Source organism: Staurois parvus, unplaced genomic scaffold, assembly GCF_062004578.1.
Source record: "Staurois parvus isolate SC_StPar_1 unplaced genomic scaffold, SC_StPar_1.0 ptg000019l, whole genome shotgun sequence".
NCBI classification, from domain to species: Eukaryota; Metazoa; Chordata; class Amphibia; order Anura; family Ranidae; genus Staurois; species Staurois parvus.
Genome location: NW_028317815.1, coordinates 20727445 through 20755158, shown reverse-complemented (window position 1 = coordinate 20755158; position 27714 = coordinate 20727445). Strand labels below are relative to the sequence as shown.

The window sequence follows — 27714 nt, the reverse complement described above, 5'->3', positions numbered from 1 at the left end:
ATTAAATATTCTAGCAGTAGGCAATGATTTGAAATGGTTGAAAAGGATGAATGTTTTGTTACCTTAATGCATTAGGGTAAAAAGGGTAAAAAAAAGCCTTCAATGCTCACCCCCCCCCCCCTCTATCTACACTTACCTATGCCTGATCTCAATGCAGTGTTGTGCACTCTCTTCCTCCTCACTGACTCAGAGACAGCAGCAGTAGACATTGGATCCTGATGTTGTTGAACACAGCCAGTGAGGAGGGAGTGTAAGGCGGGGCCAAGCCATGCTCAGTGTGTCAATAGACAGAGCAGAGCTCGGGAGTAAGCCAGCACAAGTGCTCCCATAGCAAGTAGATTGATTTGGGGGTACTCAGCTAAGATGAGCTGGGAGTGCCTGTGGGGGACCCAAGAAGAGGAGAAATGGGGCTGCTCTGTGCAAGACCAAGGTTTACAATCACTTTAAACCAATAACTTTAAAGAAATATAATAGGTACAGGTTATCCAAGAAGTACACTGTGGTTCAGAATGATGATAATAGTGGTCAGTAGTCATGCAACCTGCTAGCACCTCCTTTCCCATTTAATAGCTACAACTGCCTAAGGTGAGGTTCACATGGCCCAGTGTTTGAAAAGCTATCCATGGTTGGTGGATAGTTTTTTTTTTTTAGGGTGGTAGAACAGCATTTCCAGGTGTACAGGAGGCGATAATTCCACTTCCAAATGGAAACTTTTCATAGAACTTATGCACATCAACTGTGAGCCATTTGGCTTATGGTTGCCGCACACTCCTGACGTCAACAGGTAGTGCCACCTCTCAACTCAACCTCTCACATCAAATTAAATTTGCTTTGTGGCCGCAACATGGGTACTATCCCTTTCAGCTGCTGTATTAGGCTTTCAGTGGAAGGTGGAGGGCAGTAAAAGTGCAGCTGAACCACCCATTTTTACAACCTGTCTGACTGAAGCCTAAATTGACTAGATCCTAAAAAGCACACATGAAAGGTCCTCATCAGGGCTGCTTTTCTCACATCTTTCCTTTTTTTTGTAAATATTTTTTTTTAATTTTTATTAAGCATTTTTGTTAATAATACAGACTACAGTGGTACAAAAAAGGTAATGAGAGGGCTGTTGACATAGCTCAGCGAAAGCCAATTCAGAAAGGAAACTCCATAATCAAGGTGCAAAAATACAGTAAGCTGTCATACAGGAAGCTGGCATCAACAGCTGGTGGAGCTTATGAAATATTGTCATACAACGATCAATGGCAAAGTAGAATGTAATTATCACAAATAGAGTTAATGCTATAGACACCTTCCAAATATGATCTGAGACACCTATCTAACAACAAAGGTCAAACAGCTGGCATTTTGTCTATGCAACAAACCCAAATGGAATATACACTATATTGCCAAAAGTATTGGGACACCCCTCCAAATCATTTATTTCAGGTATTCCAATCACCTCCATGGCCACAGATGTATAAAATCAAGCACCTAGGCATGCTGACTGCTTCTACAAACATTTGTGAAAGAATGGGTCGCTTTCAGGAGCTCAGTGAATTCAAGCGTGGTACCGTGATAGGTTGCCATCTGTGCAATAAGTCCATCCGTGAAATTTCCTTGCTACTAAATATTCCACAGTCATCTGTTAGTGATAATATAACAAAGTGGAAGTAACTGGGAACAACAGCAACTCAGCCACGAAGTGGTAGGCCATGTAAAATGATAGAACGGGGTTAGCACATTTTTCACAGTTAGCACAGTGCGCAGAAATTGGTAAATGTCTGCAAAGTCAATAGCTAAAGACCCCTAAACTTCATGTGGCCTTCAGATTAGCACAACAGTACATAGAGAGCTTCATGGAATGGGTTTCCATGGCCGAACAGCTGCATCCAAGCCTTACATGACCAAGTGCAATGCAAAGAGTCGGATACAGTGGTGTAAAGCACACCACAACTGGACTCTAGAGCAGTGAAGACGTGTTCTCTGGAGTGACAAATCAAGCTTCTCTGTCTAGCAATCCAATGGACATGTCTGGGTTTGGTGGTTGCCAGGAGAACGGTACTTCCTGACTGCATTGTGCCAAGTGTAAAGTTTGATGGAGGGGGGATTATGGTGTGGAGTTGTTTTTCAGGGGTTGGGCTTGGCTCCTTAGTTCCAGTGAAGGGAACTCTTAAGGCGTCCACATACCAAAACATTTTGGACAATTTTATGGTCCCAACTTTGTGGGAACAGTTTGGGGATGGCCCCTTCCTGTTCCAACATGACTGCACACCAGTGTACAAAGCAAGGTCCATAAAGACACGAATGAGCAAGTTTGGGGTGGAGGAACTTGACTGGCCTGCACAGAGTCCTGACCTCAACCTGATAGAACACCTTTGGGATGAATTAGAGCAGAGACTGCGATCCAGGCCTTCTCGTCCGACATCAGTGCCTGACCTCAAGAATGCACTTCTGGAAGAATGATCCAACATTCCCATAGACACACTCCTAAACCTTGTGGACATCCTTCCCAGAAGAGTTGAAGCTGTTATAGCTGCAAAGGGTGGGACAACTCAATAGTGAACCCTATGGACTAAGACTGGGATGCCTTTAAAGTTCATGTGCGTGTAAAGGCAGACGTCCCAATACGTTTGGCAATATAGTGTATGTATAAGGAAAAGAAAAGAAGAAAAATCAGGCAGAAGATTAGGAAAGATGAGAAGTCTGTGCCTCTCCACCCTCCAGGCCCACCAGTCACCTAGAAAAGCAAATGGTCAAAAGTAAACCCAGGGGATTGCTAAGGTAAGACTTCTTGCGAATGCCATAGCTCCAAGACCTGGTTAGGTTCATGCATCTCTTCTCATTGCCATTGCAAATGCCCCAGTCTTAACCTCTAAGCACATTGTATAAAACCCACAAAAATTACCCACACCACTACCATCTCAATGATGTCAGACAGGTCTGTTTGCATCCTGATTCATGCATTAGACCCACCCAGATGTGCACACAGGGATGTGCATGGAGGTCTTTGTAGGTTTGTGTAGCCAGCTGCTTGCCAGCACAGGTCTGCATGGAACACTTGTACATTCCAGGTGGTTCTATAAGGCTCTTTATAAGAGCTGGGTTTCTCCATTGCATGTTAGTAAACTCTGCTTTTCTCTTGTACCTACAAGAAAGCCTATAATAAGACTTACCTGTAGATACAGTGAATATCTCCTAAACATGCACCATTTAGGAGATATTCCAATGTATAGCAGCTGGCGACATCACAGGCGCATGCGCACTGTGCGCTCATGGGACAGTATGCTGTCCATTGAGACAGCTGTGCCATGGCTGTGACTCCAGCGCATGCGAGTGAGAGTGACACTCTTTCCCTCCTTCCTTCTTTCCCTCCTTTGTTCCCTCCTTCCTTCTTTCCCTCATTCCCTCTTTTTTTCTTTCCCTTTTTCCTTCTTTTCCTCCTTCCTTCTTTCCCTCGTTCTTTCTTTCTTTCCCTTCTTCCTTCTTTTTTTCTCTCCTTGCTTCTTTCCCTCCTTCCTTTTCTTTCTTTCTTTCTTCTTTCTCTCCTATAAAAAAATGTAAAAAAAAAAAAAAAATAGAAAATAGGAAAAATTAAATAAAAATAAAAACCTACTGACACTAGTGGCGGAACTATCAGGATTGCAAAGGTCGCTCTTGTGACTGGGCCCTGGCGTTCAACCACTGGGCTCCGAGGAAAGGGACTCTGGGCTTGGGGCTGCTCAATCCAAAATGCCCGGGCCTATTTTGTGTCCTAGTCGGGGCCTGACTAAAGCCCACAAAGCCAGAAGGAAGACCCGGTAAAGATGGAAGCCCTGACAGTGGTGACAGCATGCCTCTATAGGGTTTTATTTTAAGGTAAGTCTGTCATTATGTGCATTATACAATGCATCCTAGCTCATTATGACATTATCCTGCAGGGGCCATTTTTTTTTTTTTTACTACAGCTTTCATGCTTTCATGAGAACTGGACTCGCCAGTCCCCAACCCAGCTATTGGTACAGATCACACTGAGCTAACTGTGAAATGCTTGGAGTCAGCCATGACACCTTCACCTCAGAAACATCTAAAATGTAAGTAATATCTGTTTTTAATTTTTTCCATGTATGCTGTGTGAATAACATACATAAAAAATACATATAGTGGGGATTTCTCAAATTTGACTACAAAAATGGAAATACGCTTTAAGCAAGAGCAGTCCGTTTGCATCTCTACAGGGAACGCAGGATTTAACTTGCATGCTGATTACATCACAGCCACAGTACTCTTCAACAGACGCCATGCATGCACAGCGGTGGGTTTATTGTACCATTGACCCTGGCTGTTTTTAGTTGATGCAATCTCTGCCAGTTTAAACGGATCATGCATATGGCTCACTAAATTTATGTTTTGCTTATGAAATGGGATTGTGAAACATCACTGCAGGATTTGGATAAAAAAGCGCAGTCTCAACGCATCACTAAAACGATGGTAGCATATAATATGGAAATAATTGTTCCAAGTACAGGGATTATGCATACAAATTGTGTATGATCATTTGACAATTTAAAAGTGACCATACAATCTGATTTTACAATCTTCTTTAGACTTACTATCAATTATGTAGTGCAAGGGCCCGCCTTACTTAAAGTGTTACTAAACTCAGGACCCTGCATTCACTATAGCTGGTCTCCCACAGTACACAGAACATGAAAATGCAATTATTTTAGTAAATATAAACTGCTAAACACCTTTTCTCATCAGCAGTTAGAGCAGTCTTGTGACTTCTATCAGTGTTCAGCAGAGCACTGGTTAAAGCATGTAGGAGGAGTTTTCATTCTCCCCTGATTGTTCTATGAGGTTGCAGAAACCCTGCTCCTCTGTCTGGACAGCGCTGATTGGCCCTGTGCTGATCACATGCACCCTCCCAAGAAAAAAAAAAAAGCTCTAGCAATACACACTAAACTGAGCATGTGCAGCTTGCCCCCAAGGCTCTGTTCTATCAGCAGATATATTGAAAACAGTAGAAGAAGGGGAGGATCAGAGAAGACAAGATCAAACATATTTTTTACTCAATGCAGAGTATTAACTCCTTAGTATCCACAGTAAGTATAACAAGCATGCTTTACTGCATATACAAACTGATTTTCCTGTAGTGGGTTCAGTAACATTTATAATACAAATTGAATGTGTTGTTTAGATGTGTCCTCCTATTACATAGTTTTGGTAAATCTAAAGGTGATTGCACAGAAATCATGCCATCAGGTTGTGTAGTGTATGGCCAGCGTAAGGTGTATGTCAAATCAATAACTTTGTTTTAATTTTTGATAGAGAGGGTAAAATTTAGAAACCCTGCCTGTTTTTTGTTACTATCAAGGGCTCGGTTAGAGTGACCTCCTCTCATTTCCTGTCCTGCTGACAATTGTTTAACAGTTGGACAATGAGAACTCTCCAACAGTAACAGAGTGAAATAAAAATTCCCTGTACCGCAGCTACTCGTACACAAGGGGGGGGTGTAGGTGCAGATGCAGGGTGGGGAATGCTGCTTATGATTGGACAGCTTCCTGGCGGGCTCGCTCAGGTGGGTTCAGACCAAGATCCAAACACGCCAGAGCTCATCACTATTGATCACCTTCTGAGAAAATCTAATGATTTGTACAGCTGAAATAGACTTTAAAGAGCACACTTCAGTGCAAAATGTTTTTTTAGCATCTCCACGGACTCCCTAGAAGTCTATGACCTCAGACAGTCTCCTGTTCTGTCCTTATTTAAGTGGGTGTGTCCCACCTTCTTCTCTAAATCAGGGAATGTGTGCCCACTATATGGGGGAATAAGGCTCTCATAGACATCATTGGTTTGGGGGGACTCTGATGAGCACCCTGATGTAAGGGGGGACCCTGATGTAAGGGGGGACTCTGATGAGGACCCTGATGTAAGGGGGAATCTGATGGGGACCCTGCTGTAAAGGAGGACTCTGATTGGGAACCTGATGTAAAGGGGGGCTCTGATAGGGACCCTGATGTAAAGGGGGACTCTGATGGGGACCCTGATGTAGATTTAGCTAGGCTCAGTGTATTATCCTCAATGTGTACAGATTGAGGGCTAAGGTCAGCAGATGCTGCCGTTGGGCTCCGATTCTGATGTAAGAAAGGACTCTAATAAACAATGGGTGCAGCGCTAAAATAGAAGAACATCTTAAATAGTAAATATAAATACTGATAGTAAAGTGCTTGATAAATACTCCAATCAGTAATGTGACTCAGCGTGTTCACAAGTAATCACCGAGACTACACATACAGAAGTGCATATAATAAAGTGCAAAAACTTAAAGTCCACTCCTATAATTTCCAAGTCACTGCGTCGTGACTAATCAACAATGAGTGTGATTATACCGTCCACAATATCCCAGTGGGTTAGGTGCATAAACAATCTAAAAAATCCCAGTAGTGTGTGAAGGGTGATAGTGTATCCAAATTGGTAAAAGACTGTGCACTCACCAGATGCGCAGACAGTATGCGCATGTAAGAGATACCCCTCTTAAGGTTAACCAGAATTCCCTCTTGTGTGCGGTCTGGCCTGCTGCCGCTCTCTGCTCATTCAGCTAATGGTCATGGCTTTAACCTTATGCGTGGCTCCGTGGGTAGTGGGAAGCTCTCACAGAGCCCCAAAAGAGGAGGCCTAATAGCATGATACTGTTTCAAATCTTAAAATTTATTGTATCCAACAAGCAGAAACATATAACAAAAACAGCTACTGACCAGATAGTAAATCCAAGATGGCCGCCGGGGCCCACGTGGCACCAGCGGCGTGACACCTCTGTACTGTAGCTCCTCTCTGACGCGTTTCGTGCAAACCACACGTATTCATAGGGGGTATGCTCTGGAAGGACTCTGATGGGGACCCTGATGTAAGGGAAGAGTCTGATGGGGACCCTGATATAGGAGAGGACTCCTATTTGGGCCCTGATGTAAGGGAGGACTCTGATGGGCATCCTGATGTAAGGGGGACTCTGATGAGAACCCTAATGTAAAGGAAGACTCTGATGGGGAACCTGATGCAAAGGGGGACTCTAAAGGGGACCCTGATGCAAAGGGGGACTCTGATGGGGGCCCTGATGCAAAGGGGGACTCTGATGGGGACCCTGATGTAAAAGGGGACTCTGATGAGGACCCTGATGTAAAGGAGGACTCTGATGAGGGCCCTGATGTAAAGGGGAACTCTGATGGGGACCCTAATGTAGGGGAGACTCTGATAGGGAACTGGATGTAAGGGGGGACTCTAATGGGGACCCTGATGTAGGTGGTAACTGTAATGAAAAGGGGACTTTAAAAGGGACCCTGCTGTGAGGGGAAAGCTGATGGGACCACCATGTAAGGGGAAAGCTGATGGGACCACCATGTAAGGGGGGCTCTGATGATTGTTTCAGCCCGGGAATATTTGTAAGATATACGATGTGGCTCTTGTAACCCCCTGATCTGACACATCTGTACATCCCAATGTGTGAACCATCCACACCTCTCTACATTAGGGGATATAAACATTAGACACAAGCTGGTATAAAGAGCACAGATTTACTTTTCAGTTTTAAAGGGTCTATACCAGAATAATTCATTGTTGACTATCACCGGGTTTTACTGGATCAGAACAAATCATTGTGAATAGACGGGCTCCACTAGCTGACAAGGACTCGGCTCTATGTGAAGGAAGCTTTGATTTCGTTACCGTGTGAAGTAGCAGGGCCCACAGATATGACTCGATCGGGACTTTCTCCCCCCGCGACGGTCTAAGGCTCCGCTACAGTCGCCACATGATCAGAGCTCGGGGATTCCTTATTGCTGAGCGAGCGTCCATCTCCATGGTAACAGGGAGGCATTCAGCCACCCCTCTGTAGGGTGTCATGACTAGAGCAGCCAAACCAATAAGGATAACAGGAGGGCGGGGCTTAATGCGCCTCTCTCTGTGCCTCTCTCAAGTATCGGGGCGGATGTTCTATGGCGGGTAGCGGGGTGTGCAGATCAGAATCACAGCTGCTGAACGCTTAGATCACCCCGCTACCACACACTGCTTCTCCGCCGGTCTGACTGTATGTTGTGTTCGGCAGCTCAGCGAGCCTTTCTTCTAATGTTATCCATGGCTAGCCCGGGCATCATTTATACTGCTGGGTGCCTCTAGTGCTAACAGTTTAGTAACAGTACTACTGCTTGTACCTTGTAACTCCTGCAAGCTGAGTGCCACAGCAAACTGCATACTAACTGGGTGGTACGTCTGTACTTTGCAATACATATTCCTGACCCCTGCACATTACATACTACTGACCACTACACTCAGTGTCACTTGTGAACCCTGCAGTGAGTGTTCTATACTGCTGATGCCTACATTATATACTACTGACCTCTGCACTGTACATTACATACCACTGACCCCTGCACATTACATATTTCTGACCACTTAACTCAGTGTCACTTGCTCCTGAACTCTGCAGTGAGTGTTATATACTGCTGATGCCTGCATTGTGCATTATAAGCGACTGATGTCTGCACTGTACTACTGACCCCTGCACATAACATACTACTGACCACCTGCACATTACATGCTCCTGACCCTGTACATTACATACAACTAACCACTACGCTCAGTGTCACGCCTGAACTGTTTGTTAAATACTGCTGACGCCTGCATTATATATTATTGACCTCTGCACTGTACATTACATACTACTGACCCTGCACATGACATATTACTGACCTCTGCACAATACATTACATACTACTGACCCCTGCACTGTTTGTTATATACTGCTGACCCTTGCATTGTGCATTACATACTACTGACCTCTGCAGTGGGCCTTACATACTACTGACCCTTACTTTTGGCCTCTGGACTCTGCATTGCTTACTACTGACCTCTAAACTTTGCATTAAATACAACAGCCACTAAACTCTGTGGTGCTTACTATGAACCCCTGCACCCTGAAATACATACTAGCGACCTTTGAATTATATTTATTTATTATAGGTACTTATATAGTGCCATCAATTTACGCAATGCTTTGCATATATATATTGTACATTCACATCAGTCCCGAACCCTCAAGGGGTGTACAATCTAAGGTCTCTAGCTTACATTCATACATATACATACTAGGGCCAATTTAGACAGGAGCCAATTAACCTACCAGCATGTCTTTGGAAAGTGGGAGGAAACCGGAGGACCTGGAGGAAACCCACACAGGCACAGGGAGAACATGCAAACTCCAGGCAGGTGGTGCCGTGGTTGGGAATCGAACCAACGACCGTAGTACTGCCAGGCGGAAGTGCTAACCATTTAGCCACTGTACTGCCCATATACTACATTATGTACTCCTTACCCTGCATTCCATACTACTGACCTCTTAACTCTGCACTCTTAGATACTACTGATCCTTGCACTCTGTAGTTACTACTGTTCTGACTCAACTACTAGACCATAAACTTTATCTCCAGTGATGTATACAAGTATACCATGTGGTGTTGAATTTATCTCTTGCATCGGGACAGACAGTTTAACTCAATGAATAAACTCACATGTTGAAGTCAGATGAGGAAACCCATATGAATGTTCCGTTTAATGGAGAATAATCATAGGTAGAAAACCATTAATGTTGTAAGCCTCATGGAAAGATGCATTCCGCTAGACAGGATACAGTGGAAAGATTACCAGAGAGAAGCAGGGGAATACACAAGTACGGTGTGAGAAAGAGTTCAGCTTAGACAGAAGACAGCTTAAAGCAGAGCTCCACCCAAAAGGGGAAGTTTCACTTTAATGCTTTGTCCCCTACTCCCCATTAAGGATTTGCACCTTTGGGGAGCGATAGGAAGAAGGGTCAGACGCAGGATAGATGAATATAGTATGTATTTATTGATCCATAGGACACACAAAACACCAGGACATGAATATAGGACCTGTTAACGCGTTTCACATGATCATAACCTTTGGGGAGTGGGCACCCGAATTTGACAGGTACCTGCTCCCACTGCAATCGCCTAGGCGATGGGAAGCGAAAGTTGTCCTCCCTCCTCGTAGTCTTCTGGGACACATGACAGGTCCCAGAAGACTATGGGGCCATTCACAAAGTGCAGCTCTTCTCGTGCATGCGCAGTTGCTTCACAGCTGGGTGCCAACACTAAAGATGCCAGCGCCAGGAAGAGAAGACGGCCAGTGAAACCAGTGGTGGTGAGGACACCGATGGACAGGCAAGTGGCTGTATTTTGAAAGTCAGCAGCTACAGTTTTTGTAGTTGCTGACTTTTTTTTTTTTTTAGCTGGAACTCCTCCTTAACCACTCGCCTACAGGGCATTTATACCCTCTTCCTGCCCAGGCCAATTTTCAGAGCTGTCACACTTTGAATGACAATTGGGCGGTCATGCAACACTACACCCATATGACATTTTTATCATTTTTTTAGACAGCTTTCTTTTGGTGGTATTTAATCACCTCTGGGTTTTTTATTTTTTACTAAACCAAAAACCACTGAAAATTTAGAAAAAAAACATTTTTCTTCGTTTTTGTTATAAAATTTTGTAACTAAGTGATTTTTTCCCTTCACTGATGTGTGCTAATGAGGCTGCAGTGATGGACACTGATGGGCATTGACAGGCATCACTGATGGGCACTGAAAGGCAGCACTCATATATGGCACTGATAGGCAGCACTGACAGGCATTGATAGGTGGCCCTAATAGGTAACACTGAAAGGCAGCTCAGATGGGGACTGATGTGTGCATTGATGTGCACTGGTAGGCACTGATATGTGGCACTGGCAGGTGGCATTCATGAGCACTGACAGCTGGCACTGATAGAAACTGACAGGTGGCACTGCTGGGGCTACACTAATCATCAGTGCCCTGATGATCAGTGCACATGTCCCCTCTGAGTAAAGCTGATTACTGGCTCTCCACTCCTCTCGAGCTGTCAGCATGACAGCTCGTGAGGAGAGGAATGCAGATAACCGGCATTTCCCTATTTACATGTGATCAGCTGTGATTGGACACAGCTGATCACATGACCGAGCTGACATCTTTGGCTCTTTCCATTGATCGGTGATCTGCTGTGTCCGAGGGACACAGCGCACCACCTATCGCCGCGCTGTGTGCTCCCGGAGCCGCGCATGCGCGGTTAGAATGGGAGGACGTCATATGACCTCCTTCCAGAACGAGAGAACTGCCTTGCGTCTGTCATTACCTTATATGGCTGGTGGGAGGCGGTTAAAGACACAGAGCAATGATAAACAAGTGATGGTCACAGAGAGATAATAATAAATCAAATAGTGTAACACAACACTCCCCATCTGAACTCTTTAGATTTCATAACTTCAAAATATATATATTCAATAAGTCCAATTCTGATGAATGTCTTGGAACCTGTAACAAGAAACAAGCAAACATAAACATAAGTTCAACTACATGGCAGAACACGTAGTCCAACATGGGACATCTTCAGAGAATACTTAAGTTCCAAGTAAAAAAGCCGTGGTTATCAGCAATGTACTCCCCGCCGTGCAATAGCATGTCAGAGTGTTAGCATAAGTCAGTTACCTGGCAAAGGGAGTACTAACTCTAATTGGTAGAGCAAAGGTTCGTGTTGATCCTCCCTTGGTTACCTTGACCTCTACCTTCCAGACCTTGTCATCATCCCTGGGCATACCTTTAGTAGTAAGACCCATAGGCCATTCATTATGACAAACTTGCTTGTCCTTTAGGAGAATGAGATCTCCTCAGTAGCTGATTGGCGTCAACTACAGGGTTTAGATTGAAGAGTGCACTGTTTTGGACAATTCATTTCAATTTCTGATTCTCTCAAATTCCTCCTGATACACCTCTTGTTGCACATAACGGATAATTACCTCTTCTGCACGTGCAATATCTGCTGCTGTGGGGCATCCGGAACAAATGTGCCAGCCATGACACTCTGATGTAGAGTTCTTTGCAAAGCAACAAGCAATGTGAATTAGGCGAGCAATAGCTCTTACAGCAGATGACCAGGTGGAAACACTGTGTGACTGCAGTTTCTGTTTTGTACTCACAGAAGTGTGGAGTGAGATGTTCACAGTTCTAATTTCCTTATCTTCAGGACTTACTAGTTCATAGGTGTTGTCAGTAAGGAGTGAGTAGGAGTTCTCACACAAAAACCTTGGAGGCGAAAGTCATAAGCTGTTCTGAAGAGCTGCTGATGACACGTAAGGATACCTGGCTGGCATTAGACCTGTTACAGCCTTGAAACTAGACCACCAGGAGTCTATGTATCAGAAGGATCAAGGAGAGATCCGTAAGGCTCTATGGCCCTTAGGGGTCGATGAGTGGAGATGAGAGGCCACTGCAGCCATTGTTTGGAGAGCACCTATTGGTGGGTAATGACCGTTCATGCATGATATAGAAGATTGGAGCACTGCAGTTGTGTCTACACATTCACTTATACGATTGGACTTGATTATATTTTTGTTGCACATGACAAACACCTGTCCCTCTACAGGGATCCACGCACCTTTAGGTTGCAGTCCCCATTGTGGGGACTAAGGGTCACATTTATTTTGATCCTTTTATGGGATTGGGTTCACTTTTAGTCACCTATTAGGTCTGATGTGACCTGAGTTACGAGCACATAGTGTCACTATTTATTTATCTATTGTATTACCTATTATATGTATTGCATTTGGTACTGAGCACTACACCACTTCTTCCAGTAATATTTACCTACAGGTTTAGGTGTTTAGCTGCTGGTAGTGTTGTTATATACTTATATTTCCCATCTCAGCGCGGGGAGACCCTCTAGCTACCTCTTGATATATACAGCTATACCACATGGTGTTGAATTTATCTCCTGCATTGAGTCAGACAGTTTAACTCAATGAATAAACTCACATACTGAGGAAGTCAGATGAGGAAACCCATTTGAATGTTCCATTTAATGAAGGATAATCATAGGCAGAAAAACGTTAATGTAAGCCTCATGGAAAGATGCATTCAGGTAGACAGAATAAGTATAAATCAGCACACATATATATATAAAATCCTCAACAATCCCTTAAAGTCATATCAATATCCTTCCCCTGAAGTACTAATAAAATATATATTCATTGACTTAAACCCAAAAACCCACAATTATAGTGAAAAGATCAAAACCCAAAGAGATTACCCAAAAAATAAAAAATATCAAATATATATAAAAGAACAAAAATAAATAAAGTCCCAATATGCAAAGTGTCCAAATAATGTGTCCAAACAAAGATCAATTTCTTGATAGGAAGACGCTTCCTACTCCACTGAAGAAGATGCAAATCAATCACAGGTGCTCTTCAAATACCTCAAAAAACAAAATCTCAACATAGTATATTACCTTTTAAATCCCAGAACTAAAGTGCCACACGTGTATCATGCAAAAAAAAAACACTCCAGTGTCACAGCACTCATGTGAGAGAAAAAAAAAAAAAAAAATTTAAATTTTAAATATCACTGCAAACTATATATAAAGTGCATAATTACCCTAAAACAAACAAATTCCAGTTTGTAATCAACCACATATGTACAGAGTGTCCTTAGATTGGTATCCTCTTGTTCCTCAGGACCTCACAAACAGACCAGGAATCAGTATGTGAATTATAATCATATATAAAATTTATTGTAGCCACTTACATATAAAAACGATAAAATCAGCAAGACAGCATCCAACTCCTCATGCCCAGTATGCGATCCCCTTTCCGTGTGTAGAGGGTCTCCCGATCACCAGGTAATTCCCCCTTGCTACTCCTATCCAGCACTATCACTTTGTAGCTCTGGGGGACACCTGAAGTGCACCGTTACTCTCCAGACCTCCAACACACAGGGATTCCAGAATCCAAAATGGCTGCCGCAGCACTTCCGGGAACGTCACGTGCCCTGGACGTGTTTCGTCTCTTCTGGACTTTGTCAACAAGGATACGGACATAAGGTTCCAGTTCTTTAAGTACCCACTCCTAACCTGGCGGAAATACCTCAGCACGTGACGTTCCCGGAAGTGCTGCGGCAGCCATTTTGGATTCTGGAATCCCTGTGTGTTGGAGGTCTGGAGAGTAACGGTGCACTTCAGGTGTCCCCCAGAGCTACAAAGTGATAGTGCTGGATAGGAGTAGCAAGGGGGAATTACCTGGTGATCGGGAGACCCTCTACACACGGAATGGGGATCGCATACTGGGCATGAGGAGTTGGATGCTGTCTTCCTGATTTTATCGTTTTTATATGTAAGTGGCTACAATAAATTTTATATATGATTATAATTCACATACTGATTCCTGGTCTGTTTGTGAGGTCCTGAGGAACAAGAGGATACCAATCTAAGGACACTCTGTACATATGTGGTTGATTACAAACTGGAATTTGTTTGTTTTAGGGTAATTATGCACTTTATATATAGTTTGCAGTGATATTTAAAATTTAATTTTTTTTTTTTTTTATTTTTTTTTCTCTCACATGAGTGCTGTGACACTGGAGTGTTTTTTTTTGCATGATACACGTGTGGCACTTTAGTTCTGGGATTTAAAAGGTAATATACTATGTTGAGATTTTGTTTTTTGAGGTATTTGAAGAGCACCTGTGATTGATTTGCATCTTCTTCAGTGGAGTAGGAAGCGTCTTCCTATCAAGAAATTGATCTTTGTTTGGACACATTATTTGGACACTTTGCATATTGGGACTTTATTTATTTTTGTTCTTTTATATATATTTGATATTTTTTATTTTTTGGGTAATCTCTTTGGGTTTTGATCTTTTCACTATAATTGTGGGTTTTTGGGTTTAAGTCAATGAATATATATTTTATTCAGGTAGACAGAATACAGTGGAATGATTACCAGAGAGAGGCAGGGGGGAGGGGTATACATAAGTACGGTGAGAGAAAAAGTTCAGCTTAGACAGGAGAAGACAGCTTAAAGACACAGAGCAATGATAAACAAGTGATAGTCAAAGAGAAATAATAATAAATCAAATAGTGTAACACAACTACTGACCCCTGCACTCTGCATTACATACTACTGAACTCTGCATTATGTACTCCTGACCCATGCACTCTGTGATACATACTATTGACCACTGTGTCTGCGTTACCTACTAATGACCCCTGCATTCTGCCTTACATATTACTGAACTCTGCATTATTTACTCCTGACCCCAACCCCTGCACTTACTCCGCATTGCATACTACTGACTCCTGAACTCTGTTACTTCTAACCCTCTGCATTACTTACTACTGACCCCTGCACTTCACATTACTACCTACTGACCCGTGCACTCTGTGTTGCTTATTCCTGATGCCTGAATTCTGTTTCATTACAGCCCAATGATTATGTCCCATTTAAGTGAATGAGGCCATGCTGTAAATGCCCTAAAACCACATGCAATGCAGGTGGCTACGGCATGGTAGTGCAGCATTTAGGGGGTAAAAAAGTGGTGAGGAGGCGACAATTCATCCCCTCACCACTTGCGAAAGTCCTTTGATAAGCGATCTGAGTGTGGATTGCTTTTTAGAGGAGCGGCAATCCTTGCTGCAAGTGTAAACAAGCCCTAAAAGCAGTTTTACTTACTCGATCCTCTCCTGTGCTGGCAGATGATGCTCCCCCATGCTTTGGCAGTGGACTGTCCTTCGTATCCTCATGTCCAATGCAGGGCTATAGACCCTGCATCGGTCTTAGTGATGCCAGGAGCTTAGAATGCTAGATTATGGGGAAAAAGATGCTGTGGGGACTGGCCCAGCAGCACAGAGGATTGGGTACGTAAATCTACTTTTCCATGCAGCCTAGACCAAATACCTGGTGTCATCAGGTGTTGGAGCTTAGAAGGCAAAGTGGTGGCACCCCCTCCGTCATATAACAGCACACTGCATCATGAGAGGAGGTCAAATCCTCCCCATACCCAGAAGTGAAAACTGTGGAAGAAGAATCATTTGGAGAATGATATACAGTTAGGTCCATATATATTTGGACACAGGCACAATTTTTGTTTTTTTCAGGTATTTACCAAAACATATTCAAGCTGTAGTTATATAATGGATATGGGCTAAAAGTGCACACTCTCAGGTTTAATTTGAGGGTATGTACATCCAAATTGGATCAAAAGCTATTTCATGGCCAGGTGTGGATTACTTCATTATTTCTTCATCAATTAAGCAGGTAAAAGGTCTGGAGTTAATTCAATGTGGTATTTGCATTTGGAATCTATTGCTGTGAACCTACATCATGCATTCAAAGGAGCTGTCCATGCAAGTGAAAAAGGTCATTGTAAGGCTTCAAAAACTAAAAAAATCCATCAGAGAAATAGCAGCAACATTAGAAGTGGCCAAATCAACAGTTTGGTACATTCTGAGGAAAGAAGAATGTACTGGTGAGCTCAGCAACATAAAAAGGCATGGACGTCCATGGAAGACAACAGCGGTAGATGATCGCAGGATCCTCTCTAAGGTAAATAAAAACCCATTCACAACATCCAGACAAGTGAAGGACACTCTCCAAGAGGTGGGCATATCATTATCAAAGGGCCCTTTAAAGACGTGCTCGGGCACAAAACGCGTTGAGAGGAGCCTAGCTGTATACGTCACGCCACCGAGGCCGTCAGGAAGGCTGGAGGCAGTCTTTGGAAATCTTTGTATTTGCTGTTTTCAGCCAGATGGTGGATGCCTTGAGGGTCCCTGTCCATTTGGTCATGTACATATGAGGAGATGTCCTTGGAAAGTGTGTAGGATCCACTAATCTACTTGTATGCTGATGTGTGCCAGATGATTGCCTTGGTCCTGTCCACATCCAGATGACCATGACGTATTATACCATTACACAAATGCGCAAAAAGATTGCAATTCTGGTTAGTGCATTCATATTACCATTCTGTTAGCACTCAAGTCACGGAATTCACAGATTTGGATTATCACTTCAAAGGACTTCATAGTCATCACCATAGTCACATGACTATATTTATTATTGGATAGCATTTACTGTATTTACGTCACATTTGGACGATTCATGTGATTTCACCTTTACGCTTATAGGTGTATAAATTTTAGCGCTGCATCCACATTTTATCAAGACTTTACGGAGGGTAGGAGGTTCACCTTGATGCTAGCAGCTTTATACCTTCTGCTTGTTTATTTCCTATGATTATAAAGGGTTAGCTGGAGTTTGACTTCAATTTGTTATTGTAGTCAACCGCTGGTTTCACTGGCTGTCTTCTCTCCCCGGCGTCGGCATCCCCAGTGTGGGCACCCGGCTGTGACAGTTTGCGGCTTCACAGCCGGGTGCCCACTGCGCATTTGCAAGAAGCGCTGCGCTTTGTGAATGGTCCCATAGTCTTCTGGGACCTGTTATGTGTCCCAGAAGACTACGGGGAGGGAGGGTAGGAGGAAAACTTCCGCTTCCGATCGCCTAGGCCAGGATTAGGTAACCTGCGGCTCTCCAGCTGTTGCAGGACTACAAGTTCCATCATGCCTCTGCAAGTCATAGCTTTAACTGTCAGTTTTGTAATGTTGCAATGCCTCATGGGAAATGTAGTTCCACAACAGCTAGAGAGCTGCAGGTTGCCTACCCCTGGCTTAGGCGATGGAAGTGGAAGCGGGTACATGTCAAATTTGGGTACCCACTCCCCAAAGGTGCCAATCCTTAATGGGGAGCAGGGGACAAAGGCTTAAAGCAGAACTTCCCCTTTTAGGTGGAGCTCTGCTTTAAGGGGAGGTGGTTGTTAAAATGCAGCCTAGCCACCAATTTTACTGCCCCCAACCGCAAGTGATGGTAATGATACGAAACATCCAAATTTTAGCTGGCCACTAAATTTTGTCCCTACGAATTCTACTGGCCCATCGCTAGGATAGGCAAACTCACTGTCACAAAGGAATGTGCAGGAGGCACACAAAGTTTGTTATCAGGAAGCATCAGATCTTTACCTGTCAGAATGGTCCCGTATATGGCCATGACAGGGAGGTTATAGAAGCTGCTTTGTGTATGTGCAGGCAGCAGTTTTTGTGTCCCGATGGTCTGGTTAAGGAGATGTGCAATGGTTGCTAACACGTTGTCGGCTGTGCTGCTGATAGTATCCTAGCAACCGATGACACTTTGCTCTTTACAGCATCCTAGCAACCAATGACAGGAGAGGGGAGTTGCATACCCCACTCTTTACCACACAGCAGCTCCAGAACCACCTCAGTCTAATGGATAACCATTAACAGAACAGTAACCAGGCTTTCATAAATTAGGGGCTGGCTCTTCCACTGTACTGATACCACCCGTGAAACGTCATGAATGAATATTACGCTCTAAGGCACATAACACGGGCCATTACCATAGTAACAATTGTTGTCCAAATATCTTCTCAGTGGAGCCCATTAATGACTTCAGCCAGCCGTAGGCTGTACGTGGCCTTGTTGTTTTTTTGCACACTTTTCCACCCTGGAGGAATGACTTCAGCACAACCTGTTCCCAGCCCCGGGTACACAGTTCAGTACACAGGGCAGCCACTGACGTACGACCGAACCAAGTAAACACAGCCGCCCTCAGAACGGCCCTCACCCGGAGCCGGGGATTGTGGGAAATGTAGTTCCTCACCCAGAACATTCCTCTCACATCTCCTCTATGCACACTACAACTCCCGGCGGCCCCCGCACTACAGCGACGAGCGGCTGCATGGCTGGGACAGAAAGATGATGGTGTCTCTGGTCTCTCGGAGCCGCCTTTGGTGCCGGTTATTGGGAGTCAGTGGGCGGCCAGCCTGCAGACACCGGAGTACTGGGGCGGCCCACAATAAGCCCCTCAAACAGTGGACTCTGATCGTTAACCCGTTGAGCAGCCTGAAGGTGAAGCTGCCCTGTGATGTTCGGGTCAGACCGCAGGATCCCCTCACCTACCCCGACGCCGACCGAGTGTTTGTACTGGTGAGCGGGGTGGACCGCAATGTGCACCGGGGGCTGGACCTGGACAACATCGACGTCCGCTATGATGAGGAGGCCAAGCAGGTCCAGATCACCTCCCAAGACATAGACAGCCGCAGTTGTGTGGAGGTCACCACCCCCCTCCGATTTGGTATGATTTGGGGGTGTGGGCGGGAGAATGACCTGTAGATATAGAGAGAGATACACCCCTGTATGTGGAGGTCACCCCCCCCTCCGCTTTGGTATGATTTGGGGGTGTGGGCAGGAGAATGACCTGCATATATAGATATAGGGAGATACACTCCTATATGTGGAGGTCACCAACCCCCTCCGATTTGGTATGATTTGGGGGTGTGGGCGGGAGAATGACCTGTAGATATAGAGAGAGATACACCCCTGTATGTGGAGGTCACCACCCCCCTCCGTTTTGGTATGATTTGGGGGTGTGGGCAGGAGAATGACCTGCATATATAGATATAGGGAGATACACCCCTATATGTGGAGGTCACCAACCCCCTCCGATTTGGTATGATTTGGGGGTGTGGGTGGGAGAATGACCTGTATATATAGAGAGAGATACACCCCTGTATGTGGAGGTCACCACCCCCCTCCGCTTTGGTATGATTTGGGGGTGTGGGCGGGAGAATGACCTGTAGATATAGAGATACACCCCTATATGTGGAGGTCTCCACCCCCCTCCGATTTGGTATGATTTGGGGGTGGGGGCGGGAGAATGACCTATATATATATATATAGACATAGCGATACACCCCTGTATGTGGAGAGCTCCACCCCCCTCCACTTTGGTATGATTAGGGGGGCGGGAGACTGACCTGTATATATAGAGAGAAATACACCCCTATATGTGGAGGTCACCCCCCCTCCAGTTTGGTATGATTTGGGGCGGGAGAATGACCTGTATATATAGATATAGAGAGATATACACTCCTATATGTGGAGGTCACCACCCCCCTCCACTTTGGTATGATTTGGGGGCGGGAGAATGACCTGTGTGTGTGTATATATATATATATATATATATATATATAGAGAGAGAGAGAGAGATACACCCCTATATGTGGAGGTCACCACTCCCCTGCTCTTCAGTATGACTGGGGGAGGAGGGCAACAACTGACGTGTGTGTATGTATATATATGACAGAGAGATACTCTCTCTCCCCTATATGTCAGGGTCACCACCCCCCCCCCCCGCTTTGGTATGACGGGGGGGGGGGGGATAGGGGAATGACTTGTGTATGTGTATATATATATTATTATTATACAGGCTTTTTATAGCGGCAACACACACATATATATATATATATATATATATATATATATATATATATATATATATACACACACACACAGTGGGGCAAAAAGGTATTTAGTCAGCCACCAATTGTGCAAGTTCTCCCACTTAAGAAGATGAGAGAGGCCTGTAATTGGCATCATAGGTAGACCTCAACTATGAGAGACAAAATGAGAAAAAAAATCTAGACAATCACATTGGCTGATTTGGAAAGAATTTATTTGCAAATTATGGTGGAAAATAAGTATTTGGTCAATATCAAAAGTTCATCTCAATACTTTGTTATATATCCTTTGTTGGCAATGACAGAGGTCAAACGTTTCCTGTAAGTCTTCACAAGGTTGGCACACACTGTTGCTGGTATGTTGGCCCATTCCTCCATGCAGATCTCCTCTAGAGCAGTGATGTTTTGGGGCTGTCGCTGGGCAACACGGACTTTCAACTCCCTCCAAAGGTTTTCTATGGGGTTGAGATCTGAGACTGGCTAGGCCACTCCAGGACCTTGAAATGCTTCTTACGAAGCCACTCCTTCGTTGCCCGGGCGGTATGTTTGGGATCATTGTCATGCTGGAAGACCCAGCCACGTTTCATCTTCAATGCCCTTGCTGATGGAAGGAGGTTTGCACTCAGAATCTCACGATACATGGCTCCATTCATTCTGTCCTGTACATGGATCAGTCATCCTGGTCCCTTTGTGGAGAAACAGCCCCAAAGCATGATGTTGCCACCCCCATGCTTCACAGTAGGTATGGTGTTCTTTGGATGCAACTCAGCATTGTCTCTCCTCCAAACACGACGAGTTGTGTTTCTACCAAACAGTTCTATTTTGGTCTCATCTGACCATATGACATTCTCCCAATGCTCTTCTGGATCATCCAAATGCTCTCTAGCAAACTTCAGACGGGCCCGAACATGTACTGGCTTAAGCAGGGGGACACGTCTGGCACTGCAGGATCTGAGTCCCTGGCGGCATAGTGTGTTACTGATGGTAGCCTTTGTTACGTTGGTCCCAGCTCTCTGCAGGTCATTCACTAGGTCCCCCCGTGTGGTCCTGGGATTTTTGCTCACCGTTCTTGTGATCATTTTGACCCCACGGGGTGAGATCTTGCGTGGAGCCCCAGATCGAGGGGGATTATCAGTGGTCTTGTATGTCTTCCATTTTCTAATTATTGCTCCCACAGTTGATTTGTTGACACCAAGTTTCTTGCCTATTGCAGATTCAGTCTTCCCAGCCTGGTGCAGGTCTACAATTTTGTTTCTGATGTCCTTCGACAGCTCTTTGGTCTTCACCATAGTGGAGTTTGGAGTGTGACTGTTTGAGGTTGTGGACAGGTGTCTTTTATACTGATAACAAGTTCAAACAGGTGCCATTGATACAGGTAATGAGTGCAGGACAGAGGAACCTCTTAAAGAAGAAGGTACAGGTCTGTGAGAGCCAGAAATCTTGCTTGTTTGTAGGTGGCCAAATACTTATTTTCCACCATAATTTGCAAATAAATTATTTCCAAATCAGCCAATGTGATTGTCTGGATTTTTTTTCTCATTTTGTCTCTCATAGTTGAGGTCTACCTATGATGCCAATTACAGGCCTCTCTCATCTTTTTAAGTGGGAGAACTAGCACAATTTGTGGCTGTCTAAATGCTTTTTTGCCCCACTGTATGTGTGTGTGTATATATATATATATATATATATATATATATATATATATATATATATATATATATATATATACATACACATACACCACCCCCTCCACTTTGGTATGACAATCACCAGGAAATTGACCTATAGATATAGAGAGGTATACCCTCCTATATGTGGAGGTCACCACCCCACTCTGCTATGAGTCGGTGGTAGGTGACTAAGCCCACACTGCATGGGTTAACTGCTTGTTTTTTGTCTAGGGGAGCAGAGAGATATGTACCTAATGCAATGATCCTCCAAGTGCAAGACCGGTCCCCGTATGCTAGCAGTCTTGTGAATGGACTGTTTCTGACATCATCACACTCTGGACGTAAGGACGGCAGGAAGAGTCGACCGCTGGACATGGAGGAGTGCGGTTTTCTGAAGGATCGGGTAAGTATAGCCTTTCGGTGTGTCCCTAGGCAAAACAAGCAGTTAGCCCATGCAGTGCAGGCCCAGTCCTGCTGCATGGGAAAACCTTATTTTTCATGGAGTTCTGCTTTAAATTATGTTGCATGATCATTCAAATCTCAGAAGTATGTGCTTGGGTATAACGTTATTTTTTACAAAAAACAAACATTTTTCCTTAACGTTTTTTTTTTCATCCCATAGGGGACACAAAGTCCTCTATGTTATGATTTTTAGGTGACAGGCTCTCTTTAATGAGACATGCAAGGTCTAAAGGACTCTGCATGTCTTTTCTGGGCTCCACTGGATGTATTGCAATGCAGATTGCATTGAAATACATCTCTCCCCGCTTATTCTGGGGGAGGAAGGGGCACGTCTGTTTCCACCTGACAGGCAAGAGAATACAGGACAGTGAAAGAGTTAAATAGTTAATTATGACCTGTCAATGTAAACTGTTTCAGCAAGCCTGTTTAAGAGGATGTATACTCATATTTCCAGTGGATCCTGTTAAAGCCTTTGCTTTGTTGCAAATCTCAGGCCACATTTGGTATTTGCTCACCTCTCATGCTCTGTGGTTCCTCCCATTTGTACGTACCTCACTACTGGAGATCTGCAACACCGCAAAAAACATTTACGACAAAGCTCACATCTTCCTCACCAGGCTGGGTTTAGTTTCATTTTCTATGATTGGTGACTGGGTCACTTTAAGACATGTCCACGTGTATCATACTGTCATACATATTACATTAGGCTAGCCTTGCATAATGCAATTTTCTTTCCTTCAGCCCCTGGTTGATGGGGGATTCCCTTCCAATCCTTTCCCACTGGCTCCCTGCTTAGCCCCTTCAGCGCTCACTGGAGCATTGGGCTGTGGAGGGGGCAGGAGAGGCTGCCAGTCCAGGCATCTGGGTGGATCCCAACTGTAAAGTCGGGATACTTCCTGAGCCTGCACCAGCTAAGTGACATCAGCTGACTGTGGTTCAGAGGAGCGCAGAATAAACTGCGCTCCTGTGATCCATAGAAGTATAGCCAAAAGAGCTTTGGCTGTGCTTCTCCTTTTAAGGACTCTTTCACAGCAGGCTGTTGCAGTAATGCATGTGATGGGGTTCCCTTCATTGTGAATGGCATGCCAGTACACCTTCAAAATGTGCACACGTGCTACATTTCACTGCAGCACAGCACAATACATGGGGGGGGGGGACATAACAAAGCACAATTGATGCAAGTGTACCACATGAACAAAGCAGATAGACCTGTTTCTGGTCTGTCTGCACTGTTAACACCTGTTTCTATTTCACAGTCAAATAGAAACCATGCAGCTACCTCACCTATTCAACAAAGGGAAGGTGGCAGTTTTAAATATAGAAACTCACTGCCAGATTGTACCTGGAATACAGGATGTCTGCAGACAGCTCTCATGTCTCTCTCTTTCAATGCAGTAAACATATTACACAGACAGAGCTTATATGTAGGCAGGGAAAGCTCCTTTCCCTGTTTGTTGTTCCAGGTAAACATGGCATTCAAGCGGAACTACACTGCATATGGGCACCACAAACCAAAACATTACTTAATTTATTTTTAATAGTCAAAGCAAACTCCCCTATCCATCCATGTCTCCATGCTTTATTTTGCTGAGAAACCACTTTGAAATACACCTCCTAGCTTTTCTGGCCATGGCCATCTTGAGTAAGGGCAGATGACTTGTGTAGCATTTACTTCCCCCAATCCATCTGCCCTTAGTTCAGGCATGCAGACAGGAGGGTGTGCTTAGCTGAGAAATCCCATCCTCCCCTCCTGAAGACTCCTGGGATGTATGACATAATTTCCTAGGCCTAGAAACCAGGAAGTAACTGAAGAAATGTAAAAAAAAAAAAAAGTGTAAAATAAGTAAATACAATACATTTTCCTATCTATTGACTAATGCCAGCAGCATAATGATTAAAAATAGTCAATGTTGATTGAGAATGCAGTTCTGCGGTAAGTGTTCCTCCTCCCTCTTACCATCAGCTGAGCTGTGGCATGCAGAGGGAGGCAAAGCAAGTAGCTCTAGCTTTTCTGCTCTCTAAGACATGTCTGACATAGACACAGCACAGAAAACTAAGCAGATCGCTCCTAAAAAACAAAAAGGCTTGTTCCCCCTTTGGTAATCAGTACCAGAATCTGCTTTATATTCTCAGTTTAGAAGTGCGGCACAGGCTTTATGCCTGCATCACTCTTTGTTAATCCCCTCATTGTGTCCTGCATAAAATGCAAACAGCATTTCTTTTTTTATGCATTCATTTTAAATGGACTTCCTAATATATCTACGTCCAAAATGATGTGCAAGAGTACACTGCATTGTGATGTGAATGGGCCCTTAATCCTAGAAAGGTTTGGTTGAATCTTGAATATGTTCTGGCTACTAGATTGCCTAGTGCTAGGTTCACTCCTGTGTGGCCGATTGCTGCTGCAGGACAGCACATGTTTCCGCAGCCACAACCACCCCTCATAGAAAAATCGCTGCACTTGTGGTTTCCTTGCTGTCTGTGTTATCAGAAATAAAGTAGGAACTGTTTTCCTGCGTTTTCTTATGAATGGGCTGTCATGGCCATGCAAAACGCATCTCGCAGTCACGCAAGTTTGAATCTAGGCTTATTGTTCATTCAATTCTACAGTATAACAAGTTCATTTATAAGGCTTGATTCCCACTTTTGCGTTCGTTTGCAGTGCATGAAATCACATTTATTAGATTGTAAACTGTCATGAGCCTTCTAACCCTTTTGTATTGTAAATGTACTGCCTCTGTATTTTTAGGACAGCCCAATGATTATGATTGTGGCTGCTACATGCTGCAGTGAATCAAACAGTGCACTGTATTTCTAGCAATGCTGCGCACCACAATGCATGGCATGTGTGTCTTGATGTGTTGTGCATTGCTATCTACTTGTTCAGTGTATTGAGGTGCCACTCACAATGAATTGCACTGCAGTGCACCACACCACACATAGAACCAGAGTTTTCTTGTCAGCTGTGTTACTTGTTTATCTGAAGCAGGGGTCCTCAAACTACGGCCCGCGGGCCACATGCGGTCCGCTGAGGCCATGTATCCGGCCCGCCGGAGGGGCGTATTTTCCGCGAGGAAGGGACACTAAGTACAGGGGCAGGCAGGGGGCTGCTGTACCTTACCTGGCTCCGGTCCCAGTCCCACGACGATCCAGTCCAGGAAGCGCTGCTCCTTCATTCACTCCGGCCACTCCCTCACTCCTGCCGCTTGGCTCCGCCTCCTCACCGGTGATTGGGCGCCAGAACTGTAGCTCAGGAAAGGCACACAGGCGGCCAATCACCTGCGAGGAGGCGGAGCTGAGTGGCCCCGCGAACATCGAGTGAGGGAGAGGCCGGAGTGAAGGAGGACAGCTGACAGGTAAGTGTGCTGTGCTGATGGTGCTGCTGCAACCAGGTATGCTGGCTGCAGCAGCACCATGCTGGAGCAGGGGTCAGCAAGTTAAGTGTCATTGCTGTCAGTGGGGAGGGATAGTGCCCCATCATTGGTGTCACTGATACTAATGATGGGGCATTATTCCTCCCACTGACACCAATGATGGGGCATTATTCCTCCCACTGACACCAACGATGGGGCACTATTCCCCCCCCCCCACTGACACCAACGATGGGGCACTATTCCTCCCCCCTACTAACACCAACGATGGGGCACTATTCCTCCCCCCCACGGACACCAACGATGGGGCACTGTTCCTCCCCCCCACGGACACCAACGATGGGGCACTGTTCCTCCCCCCCACGGACACCGACGATGGGGCACTGTTCCTCCCCCCCACGGACACTGACGATGGGGCACTGTTCCTCCCCCCCACGGACACTGACGATGGGGCACTGTTCCTCCCCCCCACGGACACCGACGATGGGGCACTGTTCCTCCCCCCCCACTGACACCGACGATGGGGCACTGTTCCTCCCCCCCACTGACACCAACGATGGGGCACTGTTCCTCCCCCCCACTGACACCGACGATGGGGCACTGTTCCTCCCCCCCACTGACACCGACGATGGGGCACTGTTCCTCCCCCCCACTGACACCGACGATGGGGCACTGTTCCTCCCCCCCACTGACACCGACGATGGGGCACTGTTCCTCCCCCCCACTGACACCGACGATGGGGCACTGTTCCTCCCCCCCACTGACACCGACGATGGGGCACTGTTCCTCCCCCCCACTGACACCGACGATGGGGCACTGTTCCTCCCCCCCACTGACACCGACGATGGGGCACTGTTCCTCCCCCCCACTGACACCGACGATGGGGCACTGTTCCTCCCCCCACTGACACCGACGATGGGGCACTGTTCCTCCCCCCCCACTGACACCGACGATGGGGCACTGTTCCTCCCCCCCACTGACACCGACGATGGGGCACTGTTCCTCCCCCCCACTGACACCGACGATGGGGCACTGTTCCTCCCCCCCACTGACACCGACGATGGGGCACTGTTCCTCCCCCCCACTGACACCGACGATGGGGCACTGTTCCTCCCCCCCACTGACACCGACGATGGGGCACTGTTCCTCCCCCCCACTGACACCGACGATGGGGCACTGTTCCTCCCCCCCACTGACACCGACGATGGGGCACTGTTCCTCCCCCCCACTGACACCGACGATGGGGCACTGTTCCTCCCCCCCACTGACACCGACGATGGGGCACTGTTCCTCCCCCCCACTGACACCGACGATGGGGCACTGTTCCTCCCCCCCACTGACACCGACGATGGGGCACTGTTCCTCCCCCCCACTGACACCGACGATGGGGCACTGTTCCTCCCCCCCACTGACACCGACGATGGGGCACTGTTCCTCCCCCCCACTGACACCGACGATGGGGCACTGTTCCTCCCCCCCACTGACACCGACGATGGGGCACTGTTCCTCCCCCCCACTGACACCGACGATGGGGCACTGTTCCTCCCCCCCACTGACACCGACGATGGGGCACTGTTCCTCCCCCCCACTGACACCGACGATGGGGCACTGTTCCTCCCCCCCACTGACACCGACGATGGGGCACTGTTCCTCCCCCCCACTGACACCGACGATGGGGCACTGTTCCTCCCCCCCACTGACACCGACGATGGGGCACTGTTCCTCCCCCCCACTGACACCGACGATGGGGCACTGTTCCTCCCCCCCACTGACACCGACGATGGGGCACTGTTCCTCCCCCCCACTGACACCGACGATGGGGCACTGTTCCTCCCCCCCACTGACACCGACGATGGGGCACTGTTCCTCCCCCCCACTGACACCGACGATGGGGCACTGTTCCTCCCCCCCACTGACACCGACGATGGGGCACTGTTCCTCCCCCCCACTGACACCGACGATGGGGCACTGTTCCTCCCCCCCACTGACACCGACGATGGGGCACTGTTCCTCCCCCCCACTG

The 27714-nt window shown here is 46.0% G+C and overlaps 2 protein-coding genes across 5 annotated transcripts in view; one reads left to right on the top strand and one right to left on the bottom strand.

The window, feature by feature from the left end:
* Positions 1-7847, bottom strand: part of CCDC146 (coiled-coil domain containing 146) — a 142371-nt gene extending 134524 nt beyond the window's left edge. For both annotated transcript variants that reach the window (XM_089685670.1, XM_089685676.1), the window contains exon 1: positions 7684-7847. The gene's annotated coding sequence lies outside the window, so the exon portion shown is untranslated. The remainder of the gene's footprint in view (positions 1-7683) is intronic.
* Positions 7848-18570: 10723 nt separating this feature from the next.
* Positions 18571-27714, top strand: part of FAM185A (family with sequence similarity 185 member A) — a 78782-nt gene continuing 69638 nt past the window's right edge. The window contains exon 1 of one of the 3 annotated variants that reach the window (XM_089685654.1): positions 18571-19023. In XM_089685654.1, coding sequence (XP_089541780.1) covers positions 18645-19023 — 379 coding nt within the window. In that variant the 5' untranslated portion in view covers positions 18571-18644. The remainder of the gene's footprint in view (positions 19024-27714) is intronic. The other 2 variants (XM_089685649.1, XM_089685645.1) reach the window with 2 other exon arrangements.